At 39.7% G+C, this 13257-nt stretch overlaps 1 protein-coding gene across 1 annotated transcript; it reads right to left on the reverse strand.

Annotated features, from left to right (window-relative positions):
• Positions 500-1519, reverse strand: LOC109847557 (mucin-1-like). The gene is made up of 2 exons (XM_020416791.1): positions 1240-1519; positions 500-1068 (listed from the first exon to the last, which is right to left on the reverse strand). The coding sequence occupies exons 1-2, from the start codon at positions 1517-1519 to the stop codon at positions 500-502; spliced, it is 849 nt and encodes a 282-aa protein (XP_020272380.1).

Below are 13257 nucleotides of genomic sequence, written 5' to 3' on the forward strand. Positions count from 1 at the left end.
CTTCATGAGCTGCCTACACCATCACCTCGGCTTTCTTCCTAAGGGTGTTTTCGTCCGGCGTAATTGCATTAGCTTGCTTTTGGAGAAGTTCAAGGTCCTCCACTAACGAACGGTAAGTGGCATAAGTTTTCACGCTTTATAGCGTGAGCTTCTTCAAGATCTCTCCTTCTCGCGCGAGATCGGCCTCGTGTCGAGCCAACTCCACTCTAAGGCGATCAATCTCTGCACGAGACGTTTGTATGGCAGCACCAGAAGCATCCACAGCATGTTGCTTCTGAATGCATTGCCCCTGTACGGATGCAATTTCAAGTTCCCTCTCAGTGATGGCTTCTTGAAAAGATTCGTATTGGCGGGCCGCCTCAGCCTGAAGATTATCAAAGACTAACGCAGCCTGGGCAGCAAGATCAGCCTGATGCAATTCCTCCAAAGCCCTCAGATCTTTTTCCAACCGAGAGATGCCTTCAGAGCAGTGCTGGAACAATCGAGCGTCATTCATCTATCAAACGTTGCTCAAAGAGTTCATGAGAATTGGTTTGAAAAAGTCGAATGAAGCTCGTCCAGCACTGATCTCCTCAATCGCTATCTTCATCATATCTTCCAACGGTCGTATAAGAACTTTCAGAATGGAGGGGATGACGACTGGATTTAGGGACTTCTTTGGAGATGTCGAAGAGGAGCCTAAAATAATGGGACTTGGTGACGATCGAGAAGAAGCCAGAGAAGCTATCATGATGTCCAATTGCGAAGGACTTGAAGTCAAAGCCATCATTGTCCTCACTGGCGACGCGCTTGGTCCGGCCTCCGTGGGCACAAGCGAGATCTTCATCAATGCTGCAGAGGAAGCAGCTACAGTAGATGAGGCACGTAGGGCCTGCTCCTGCATGGGAGCTAACGCCTGCACAAGTTGCTGTTTCGGAGGAGGAGTTGCGGCAGTAGTTTCAGGCAACGCTGCAGGTGAAGCAGTTGCCGTAGAAGAGCCGGGTAAATGTTGCTCTTCTAAAGGAGCCGACACCTGAGCGGGTTCTGGCTCAGAAGTAGCAGCAGCAGTAGTCCCTGGAGAAGGTGAACCTGCACGAAAAAATAGTCGGAACACGGAGAAAGCAGGCGGAAGAAGTCGAAACAAACCAAGCTTACCGGTGAGGTAGAAAGGAGTATAACCAGATGCTTTATCGGACGGGACCTTGGGAGCATCATCATCAAAAGTGGTGACGTCATCTATGGAATCATACTCTTCGTCACCTTCACCACCACCTGACATGTTGCCAACATCAGCATCCTCATTGCCTCTATATCCGTTAGCTGCATCACCAGTTGGGGAGTCGTCATAATCAACTTGCTCCTCATCATCCTGAGCCGCGGAAGGTTCCGGAAGATCTGTTCTAGCAGCTGGTTTATTCATGAGTCCCGTTGTAGGACTAGAAATTAAATCACCAGCTTGGGACATTAAGGCTGAAGGAGAAGGGAATGAATTCTCTTCAAGACCCCCTGATTCCAATGCAGGAGACCTAGGAAGATCCATCACCGGAGCAGACTCTGCATCTGCAGCTATTAATTCATCTTCTTCGTCCTCGGGAGGATGATAAGAAGAAACTTCGCCCGACAGAGCTGGGCCATGAGAACGAAGCCCCGCTCTATGTGGCAGGCCAGCCACAGATGATTCCTGTGGTTCGTCATTTATGCTTAGATTTGAGTTTTAAATCCGGTTTTTATTGAGCCCAAATCGTATTTTGTGTAGATAAAGTAGATCTTATGGCATGAGGTGCAAAAATCATATATTTCAGTCTTAAAAAGTTCATTAATGATGTTTAATTAATGAGATCTTGATCTGAAATGTTTATATGAAGTTTAAACTAGATTCATCCAATGGGAGAGGTTCAAATACAAACCTCGCTATCCTAAAAACTAAAAACCTCTCCTCTCCATTGGATCTAGATATTGATTCTCGATGGACAGAAACTCATCGATCCCTTTCAAGCGGGATGTCTTGGACCCCTTCCTTAAATTATACATATGCCTAATGTCTTTCAGGCAAGATGTATTCAAGTTGAAGTTGGGAGTCTGAGAAGCGGCATAGTACCAATTGCAGAAGCTTATGGAGGTGTAAGAGTTAGCAGTTTTGTGGGGAAGCTTGAAGACGGCTTTGGTACAACCTGCTACAGAATAATACCAAGCCCTGGCCCCTTCATATAAATTGCCTATAACTGAGAGTTGAGGACGAGGGTTCCCGACGTACAACTGATCATACGAACCTATAGGGTTGGTAAGGCTCGATGAAGCATTTGACGCCTTGTCGGAAGATCAGGTAGCCTGGCCTGATGGATAGAAGCCAGTGGAAAACACCCCCGCTCAGCTGAGTGAATCCATTAGGACCTGCCGTATCCTGATATTCTGCTTCATAGATGCCGCCCTCAAAATCAGGGAAACAATGGTAGATATGGAAGTTGGTGTCTCGCGCAAGGATTTGGCGAATTCTAACCATGTAACCCCCCTCCCATTTCGCAGATTCTAGTCGCTGCACAAATGGGATGAATGAGTCTTCCGGGGGAGAGGCTGCACTCAACATAGGAGGACAGTGAAGCACGTACCAAGCCATCAAATAGGCATATGGCATTGGTACCCTGGGATTGGGTGTTTTGAAAGTCTTGTGACCCTCAGACTCCACCTCTGTAACACAAACGAAGTCAGAGGCCAACTCCCGCAGTCCATACTGTAAGCAACCCACCATGGCACTGAGGAGGCTCACAGGTCTCCCATGTGCCAAGAGAACAGCCGGGTAGACCACCTCAATAGCAAGGGCATCGATCGGCCTGGTAGGAACGACGCAACGCTTGAGCCATAGCATCAAGAATCCAGCCAGCAACGCCGCGTCGGAAATTGGAATCAGAGCTTGATAATGGAAGCTTTCAAACTCTGTATGAGCCGGGAAAACATCCTCCTTGGCCTCATTGGTGTAATGGGAGGTAGCGTCGTCAATACGAGCCTGAACCTCTTCCAAAGTACTGATAGGCAATCGGGTCACAGAGCCCCCTTTAATGGTCAAGTTCTGGAATAAATATTCCGCCCAAGACACTTGTTTGATGCCGCTTCCGCGAGCCCCCGTCAGCTGCATGCAGATATGAAAGTGACACATCACTTCCCAGAGAGTGGCGTAAATTTCTGGGCTGGTCTTCTTCAAAAGTTTAAGTTCCGCAGATCCCGAAACAAATTCTTCATATGGTAAATCCCCAAGAATAAGACCTGAGACTTCGTGCATCTCGTGAAGAGCGAAGCCTAGCTCTCCCACAGGGGTGAAGAAAGTGCAAGTCTCGGGACTATACTTCTCCAATATGGAAAAGAAATGAAAGTGGACCAGTAATCCAGCTTGGGTAAGAGGGGTTTCCAATTCATCCAAAACGAACTTGGTCATCTGGGCCCACCACCCTGTCACTGGAGAGTGAACCTAACCAGGAGCTCTAAATCCTTACGCGGGGAACTCTCCTTTCTTTTCCAGAAACCTCTTAACAAAGGTCTTCGCCGGGCTGGGTACTTCGCCAAGGGGATACTCCTTAGCAAATAAACTCGGCCACAAAGCTGTCACCTGTCGGTTATAACTAACTGTGCGGACCTCGTGAAAAGTCAAAGTCCCGAGAGAAACCTCATCTTGATCCTTAACCAGGGGCCAATCCATATGCATTGGGACAGAAGCACACTGGAAATAAGATATGGGGAACATCCTCTCCATATTGGGCAAGAAAAGGTTGCGGTCCCCAACTTTCCGCAACCACTTATAGTCCCCATCATAAGCAGTGCTTGCGTCGAAGTCAACAAAGTCCCCGAAGAGATATCCAGGTTTGACTATTGGCTTACGGCTTGGGCTTTCAAGTCGGGCATCTATAACCAATGTCCTAAGAGTGTCGGAAGAAGCTTGGGTAATTAATTCTACGCGACTCTTCTCCCTAATTCGGAAAAGTGGGAGTTCTTGGCATGAGCTGAAGGCCATGTTCATGTCCGCACCACCTTCATGCCCAAAATGGTGGCGAAAAAGAAGAGGTTCACTGGTATGGCGCACTACAAAAGGAAGAAGAAAGTTAGATAACTCAAAAGCAAGACTCAGACACGAGGGTCGAACCCCACGTCAGATAAGTTCAGACGCGAAGGTCGAACCCCGCGTTAGATAAGTTCAGACGCGAAGGTCGAACCCCGCGTCAGATAAGTTCAGACGCGAAGGTCGAACCCCGCGTCGAAGGTCGAACCCCGCGTCAGATAAGTTCAGACGCGAAGGTCGAACCCCGCGTCAGATAAGCTTGGACACGAAGGACAAACTCCGCGTCAAAAAGCTCAGACGCGCAGGTCGACCCCCGCGTCAAAAATCTGAGACGCGGAGGTTGAACCCCGCGTCAGAAATACCAAACGACGGAGTCCAGCCCCGCGTTATTGAAACGAGTTTCCTCGTTGATCTCAAGATCAGAACTTGCCGAAGCAAGTTTAATGGCCACGGAGGTCATACTCACCACCAATCAAAGGAAGCTGGGGCGGCACATCCGCCTGAGCAGCAGCGCCGCCGGCCGACGCTGATGATGCCGACCCTCAAGCCGCAGCGGCATCGGACTTGGAAGCGACTGGTTTCTTAGGTGCCATTGAATCTCGTCGGAGGAGGTGTACAGCGTTTCGCCGGAGATGAGAATGAAAATTTTTCGTTAAAATTTCAAGAAGAGTCGAATGACTCTTGATTTGACCTCTAGCGGTCTATTTATAGACAGCTATGAGCTGTCAAATCGTAACGGACGGGATTCGAGGTCAGGATCCCGCCCAAACTCGACCCTCGCGTTCGAGTTGGTTGAACTTCCAAACGCGATGCCCACCTTTGCGTTCAAATTTCCCAACGCTGGGCTCACCCACGCGTTCCAATCCCCAAAGGTAGAAATTATCTCTGTGTTTGGACCACTATGATAGCAGCTTCTTGACTACCAAGGCTACGACACAGCCCCAGATGAATAAAAGAAGAGCTAACAGCAATCGTCAAGGCGACCAAAGCCGGGAAAAAATAAACGACTCCACTGGAGAGTCTATTGGAGGAGTACAGATAGATTACAACCAACAATGGTGAAATCATCTGGCTCGATCAGACGGAGGGAGCAATCAATCCACTAAATTTTGCGATCCAAAGTATTCCGAAAATTCGTCCCAGTCAACCGCGAACTTTCGAAAACTTTGGAGGGGGTTCTGTAGGCTGTCTAAAAATCATAATGAATAGCTGACCCTATCAAACTCCGACGACGGAAATCACAATCAGACGAATTCCCAATCACTGCATCCGCAATTCCACAATCGCCACAAACACGACCTCATTTCTGAGATGATTGATCTTGATGGCTGCGACAACAGCACGACTAATATTATATTAGCAATTATTGGAGATGCTGATGAGCAGTGTAATGATTTTAGAAATGAAAGGTTGGACTTAGTTGGTGAGTTGCTTGGTAGAGAGCTGTGGGCAAATATCCATTTAAAGACACTATGGATGTTGATTCCCGTCAAGTTCCTACAACGAAAGCTACAATCAAATAGCTTTCGGGTCGACAATCGAAAGCAGCAAATAGAGGACTTTTCACATAGATCGAGAAGAGTTACAATTCAACGACACTTCTGACAACTGATGAAAACTCTATTCAGCAGCCTTCACAATCAACAGTGAAAGTTACAATCTGACGACTTTCATACACTACAACAGCTAAAGCCAGGAATATTGAACAACGATCCTCGCAACGCTTCACAGAAGAAGTTACAAGTCAAAAAGCTCCTTCTGAAACGCGGATGTCATCCCCACGTTACGACTTGGGAAGTGCAGGCGACCCCCGCGTTTCCAAGCCACCCCCGTGTCTCCAAGATACAAGTTGAACGTGAGTGACCCTCGCGTTCGTAGGGGTCCAACCAACACCGACCCCCGCGTTTCCAAACAGGCAACAAGCCAAAACGCGAGCGACCCTCACGTTCAATGATGTTCAGCGAACACCCAACCTCGCGTCTCAATTCTAAGAGGCGAAGTTGGGTGCTAAACGCCAGATTGGGCGTTTGACTCGTTCAAACATGAGTCGAACGGTTTCAGAACCGTTTATCCCACGTTCTGAGGGATTTTCGCCCACGTAGGAGCGGATATAGGGGTCAGTTACAACCTCCTATCCCCCTATAAAAGCTCAACGAACCCAACAGAGCAAAATGTTGGATTTTTGGCATCTGAACCACACAGGTTGGATTCTAAAAATCTAAACCGTACAGGTTGGAGATTTGTCAGTTCTAAAACAGATAAGAGCTGGCAGCTGGCTTTTTGAAACGAAAAAAGTTAGCAAAGATGGGGGGGGGGATCTCAACCACTCAGGTTTGACGATTCAACAGCAGCAGCGAAATCCTTGGAGATAGGATTTTTGAATCAAGCTCAGAAGATCAAATCTGAGAGGATTCTTCAACAACAGAATAACGGCTTGATCATTAACCGAATTTTCGGTTCTAACAACTCTATAGCGGTTGACCGCCAGGCTCGTATCAGAGTGCGGTCGACCGAGTCGGTCGACCGACGCACTGTCTGTTGCAAATTCCTGTTTTGTGTATTTTTGAGTATTTCACTCATGTTCGAGTGTTTGATTGGATTATCTAACTTTGGTTTTTAGTTTTACTATGTACCCAGGCATGATAGATGACCTGAGGGTACCAATTGTGGATATATACACTGATTTGATTGTGAATTGATATAGGTAGATTTCACTATGTATCCCAGTGATATTTTCACCATTTCATAGTCCTCGTGTTGGACTATAATCCATAGAAGTCGTCGTGTTAGACTATAATCTATTTCAGTCCTCGTGTTGGACATTTGCCACTTATTCCATGAGTTTGGAAACCACAGTATATAGTCCCTGTATCGGACACATTTCTTAACCCTGCATATGACTTTCTCATAGGAGTTTATGACATGACATATATGTAGATTTCAACATGATATCCATGTAAGTAATAACATGATACTCATGTAGGCTATGTTATGGCACTGTAGTGATGCTCTGATATTTGTTGTATTTCTTTTATTTCTGTTCCTGTACTAGAACCTCGGGTTTGGTGGTTAGGGATTTACAATTTGAGATATAAGGTTTATACATAAGGGTTTCCTTGTTTGGATTGTTTCGCTCGACGTACCTATTCTCGTGTTGTAAATTTCTAAATACTAAAACCCTCTTTAGTGAGATCAATGATTTTTAGATCTATTACGTATTATCTGTATTTTCTTATACAACGAGCCCTGTTCCCTTGGGGTTGGTTGTGATGTTACTCGCTAGCGCTTTGATGCTCGTTGTCCCTCCCCCTTTCAGGTAACGAGCCAGGAGCCCGGAGAGTCGCAGGTTGATGGCGATGCATTTTAGCTTCAGCCGTCTATTTAGTTATATATTTTCTTTTGGAGTTTTGCAGTAGACTTTTGTTTAGACATTTGAGAGTCTAGTTCTTGAAGTTGTAAAGGCTGTGTGCCTTATTTCTTTTTCGTCAGATATTTGTATTTGAGACTTGATGAGTATTCCAGTTTATCTACTCAGACCTTAACTACGTATTTCTGTATGTTGGATGATGAGATACTTATGTGATTATTATCATTTCATCAGTATTTCTTGTATTATCTTTTACTTGCTTTTGTACCTACACCTGTTGTTGACTCTACTAGATAGATGTTAATTGTGATGGTGAAATATGTTATTGCACGGTGTGGTGCATGGCAGGTTTGATATTCTTGGTTTCACCTTGGACTGCAGCCTTGTGTGAACCTAGGGACGTCACATGGAGAAACTATTGAAATGTATAAGCACATGCTTCAGAAGAATCATGTTGTTTACATCTCAAATGGAGAAGTCAAACAAATAAACCCGCTTTATGGAAATGTACATGAGTCAATTGAGTTGACATTGACTAAGAACATTTCTATCAAAGAATCAAAAGCAGAGTTTCAATTTGATAAGATATTGAACAACTTTGTCTCAATCAAAAAGGTAATTTCCAACGAGGATACAAGGAATATAAGTAAGTATTTGTAAACCTTTTATTTTTAATTTAAAAAATTATAAATGAATTTTAAACTTGTTATAAATTTATGTGCAGATGTTCTTGCAATAAAAGCAAATATCAAGCCTATGATCAAGTACATTACAAGATATAATAAGGCGGACACAAAGCGGGACATCATTATAGTAGACAAAGAGTATACACACATGCTTTTATTTCAAAATAAATTATTTATTCAAAATATAATATATTAACAAAAAATTGTCTAACTTTTCTTACACAGTGATATAACATTGTCTGTAACTTTATTCAGAGATTTAGCTAATAATGAAGGTTCAATTATTGAAGGCAATATCAATGAGACAACTATAATAGCACTATCAGATTTTAAAATATCATTGTATAAATGTAATATTTTTTATTATTAAATTGTAAATTATTTATCAATAAATATCAAATTCTAATTATAACTATTATATATGCAGGGGAGATGTGCATGACTTCACAAATTGCATCAACAATATGTATCAACCCAGAAATACAGCTTGCTAAGGACATGGAAGAATGGTAATTCAAATAAAAAGGTAACTTAATAAATTAAAATTTTAAAAATTTTAAAATTATATGCAGGGCTCATTCAAAAGCCGATATCAAGACTAATGGTACTCCATCAAGGCTATTTAAAAATGTAGCAAAAATGAATATTGTTGACATTATGCAAGCTTCACAAAAATCATCAAAGGTATGATATTAAAAATCCTACAAATGAATATTGTTGACATTATGCAAGCTTCACAAAAATCATCAAAGGTATGATATTAAAAATCCTACTATAAAATATTAATGAATCAAGAGCACAAAAATCATCAAAGGTATGATATTAAAAATCCTACTATAAAATATTAATGAATCAAGAGCTTCAGTTTTAAAATAGGCTGATATAAATAGATATTGTTTCATTGGTAAGATATAAAGTAAACATGAATTTTTTAATTATATTCCCTAAAAAATGATTTATTTTCTAATCATATATTTTTAATATATTTATAAGTTATCCTAAATATGTTTCAAATACATTTACAATTATTACTTTTAAATTAATTTTAAAAAAAAATTCATTTTTGACTATCTTTTTTTCAATTATTTTATAATTTCTTATTTTATTTACTAAATATATATAAACTACGATTATAACTAACTAAATTTTTACAACTCTACAAGCACAATATGGCAGCTTTATGGGAAAAATAATTAACATCTTAAAACTACTCTTACAAAAGCTGCAATAAAAAAGTAGAAAAAACTATTTATGACAAAGGTCAAAATTGTCAAAAAACAATGAATATAATATACCGAGGTAAAGGACTATCAATTACTCATGAAAGAAAAATATAAAGATTAAATATAAAAATATCATCTGATACACAATGATAATACAAAATGTAGGTATGTAGTTAAAATCATAGTTGAAGATGAGACAGATAGTGCAAGAGTGATACTTTTTGACGCAGCAGAAACTTTGATATGATGCAAGGCTAAAAAATTCATGGATGATATAAAAGTGGTAACTTCTTACTTTATTATATTTTATACATATAAAACAATATGTTTAATGTATAAGATCTTAATTTTTTCATTAAAACAAAAAAATAATCAGAGTACATTCTTCCAAAAGTGTGTTCTCAACATCGGAAAGACATACAAGTTCCTTGTAAAGTTGGATGAGAACTTAAAGGATGAACATGCACAAGGAAAGATAATAGCACAAGAAATCAAAATCCAAGAAGACATCACAATCAACATTGATGACGATGATTCAGTTCTCGATTTACCAAAAAAAAATGATAAAGGTGGAGAAGGATTGATCAAGGGCCCACAAAAATTAAACATGAACAATTTTTAATTTTCATTACATTTACAAATTGGTTGAAGGATTTCGAATGAACTTTTCATATGCTTTTAAGATTATGAACTGATGAATTTAATTTGTTAGGACAATTTATGATTTATAAACATATGCACATATAGTTGTTTGATAACTATTGCATGCTTTGATTGTTATTGCAGTTATTAGCTTAAATTTAACATTCAATTGTGTGAATCTAAATACATATTCAGGAAATAGTTCACTTTATTACTTTAAATTTGTATGTGAACTATTTTTTACTTATCTATACCGCACACAAACTATTGTTGATGAGTCCTTTGCAAGAAATCTGATGACCAAGCACAGCTTCCTGAACCTGTTGAGAGGAAACAATAGCTTTCTACAGAGAGGGTAGCTAATTTTGCAAAATTGTTACTCTAATTTATTTCTTTTAGTAGTCCAAATTCATTTGTTTCTGTTTTATGACATGGCCATGTTCTCAGTGTTCTTAACAGGATAATCAATGAAGATTAGATGATCGTCCGGATTGGATGATATTACGACTTCTTCCTATTCAGCCACTTACTGTAAGACCATCTGTTATGATGGACAACTCTACTAGAAGTGAGGTAAATTTGCTCTGTTTCACAAAATAATGGATAACCTGTATAGCGTTACAAAACCATTGCATCACATTTCTTTTTTCCTTTTTAATACAATTGATAAAATGAAAACCTTACAGGACTGATTATTACTTACTATGTAGACTCTGGTCCAAAAAGCACGAGAAATGCTAAAGGGAGAGGCCGTTAAGAGATCGCCGAGGTCCGAACGAGTTTAGATGCCAAAGGCCGAATCAATGCCTAAGGTAAAAGCAGGTAATATTGCTCTCCAACCTTCGTCCATTTCAGGTCCCGAACCTTCGGTAAAACCCTTTGTTTCTCATTAAATTATTTATTTGATTGGTATAATATATATACTTATTTATTTATTTTATTTTCCTCCCCTAACTCTCTTTAATTTATTTGCTTCATCATACTTTGTTTAGGGTTTCAATATTCAAAGGGCAGCAGGAGCGAGATTAGAAAGTAAGTTTAATCTCAATCTTTCCATTTCTCAGTTAGATCAGTTCTTTTTAAATTACTACTGCACTTTTCTACTCTTATTGAATGATTATAACACAAATCATAAAGTTCTACAAACTGGATCATCGACCATAATGTGAAAAACCAGTAAAATCTGTCCAGATACATAAGTTTTTAGAGAATGAAGATATCCCAGGTTGATATACTTTGAGTTTGGTTAAATAATAACATTTTGTATAGAAGTAATCAGTCTAGAAATTGTAGCTTGAACAATATAAGGCCTATTTAGTGGGTTTGTGCTCTCATGTTGATGTGCTGACAATTGAGATTAGGATATATCATGCTCAATGATAGATGATATAAATATTATTTGCCTATATCATCAATAGCAACAATGTCTTGGTTATTTATTTTAGATTTAGATTTGCCAAGTTGTAAAGGAAAGTTTTCTGTTGGTGTTGGAGTTGTCAAGGATGGTGAAGAATCATGAAAGTATAAATAATAGGTGCACCAGATTCTTTAATATATGTAGATAATTGGTGTTTGATACAACTTTCTATGCGTTCAGTGAATCCAGACCCAACAACATCACCATATGAGTCTACAATTCAAATGACCTTTGATATCCATGTATTGTTCTGATATTTATAGACATACAATAGCGATATATCGGCCGATTTTAATACATTGCATATAAGAAACTTTGGTTTGTTTGATTGTTAAAAGGTCAAAATTTTTTAATGGGTGTAGATATCTGAATTAAGATTCGAGTCTTTTGGTGTTGTGTTCAAGTATCAAAGAAGTTTTGATACTAATGCTTGGTGTAGGAGTAGAGTTAGAGATAGTTGCAAGTCTAATTGGTGTTTGTGTAATGGGCGAAACTTAGTAATGGTGGGATGTATGATTTTGGCTCTTTGGCTAGGATACTTGTCTGGTGACTAGAAGTTCAGATTAAACAAAAAATTTCAAGTATTATGTCATTCTTTCAAGATTAATGTATGTGACTATAGCGGTGTTTAGTGTCTGCCCCTTCATTTAGACTACTTGATCTGTGGAAACACTATTAGTTTTCTTTGTCTGTTATCCAAATTTGAAGGAGTAATGAAATCTAATGCACCTAAAAGAACCTCGTTATATATTCAATTTGCATGCAATGTAGAGTCAATGATACCGACTATTTGTTTTGCATAAAAGTAGTCATTGTAATGGTGTTCAAGCTCAATAAGGGAAAATATAACCTGAATTTTCATGTGAACAATAATTGGGAGTTGGCTACACACACACACACACACACATAAACCAGTCTGAAGTATGTAATATCTTCAAAGATGCAAATCTTTTTTGCGTTAGCTATATATGCTTGCTGACATCCTTATTGTTATGTTTTTAGGATGACAAACTCCAAGATGTATTACGGCACTTTCAAAAAGACTTTGAAGTTGGAGCCTCTACCGAGAACTTGGGTAAGCCAGGATAAACACTATTGCCAGCAGAAGGTCACTAAATACCCAAATGTGGTAATGTAGTCCTAGATGTGGATTTGAATTTTTTTTAAAATTACAGGAGCAAGGTTTGGAGGATGTGGTTCCTTCTTGCCTACCCACCAGTGTTCTCCTTTGATTCTCACTCAATCCAAGAGTCCACTGGCAACCCCAGATCATACTGTCTTCAAATCTCCCTAAAATTCATCGGTTGAGGTACCTTCCAATGTTAGACCAGTTAATGCCAGCAATACAAAGTCACTAAAGTCTTATGATTTGTTATCTATTAAATGCCTCTGCATCCTTAGTTCAATGTTTGATTTATCATCATGTTTCTTTAAAGAACAAATGTCAAATTCAGGTATATCAACATCAACAATGCACATGGAAACAAGCCATATAGATCTCGATGATTTGAAGGTATGTATGTTATTGATGAGTTTGTCAAGTTGAATTCAAACATGTTTATTCTAACTATTTCATTCATGTTTTGCAATGTCTCTAGGTTTAATGTACACCTGATCTAACTTGTTGTCCTTGTGTTTATATTGTTGCAGGTTGGCTTGTTGTATGATGAGGTAGCATTACAAAATGTTCTAAACATGACTGGTGACGGGACAAAATAAGAAAGGGAGATGTTGAGGAGAAAGGTTTAAAGTTTTATTTAAACATATTACTTGATATTGTACATAGCTTACTACTGTCTGATTTATGTGGGTGCCTTTATATTTGAAATATTTGTGCTGTACACGTTGAATGTCTTCAGTTATTGAGAAATTGATCATTAGAGTTTCAATAGGTACCA

This window comes from Asparagus officinalis, chromosome 7 (genome assembly GCF_001876935.1).
Source record: "Asparagus officinalis chromosome 7, Aspof.V1, whole genome shotgun sequence".
NCBI classification, from domain to species: Eukaryota; Viridiplantae; Streptophyta; class Magnoliopsida; order Asparagales; family Asparagaceae; genus Asparagus; species Asparagus officinalis.

Excerpts from the sequence above, each read along its gene's own strand:
- LOC109847557 (XM_020416791.1), bottom strand. The coding sequence starts at position 1,519 with ATGGATCTTCCTAGGTCTCCTGCATTGGAATCAGGGGGTCTTGAAGAG. Across the intron at positions 1,069-1,239 it reads CATGTCAGGTGGTGGTGAAG|GTTCACCTTCTCCAGGGACT; the intron begins GTGACGAAGAGT and ends TTTTTCGTGCAG.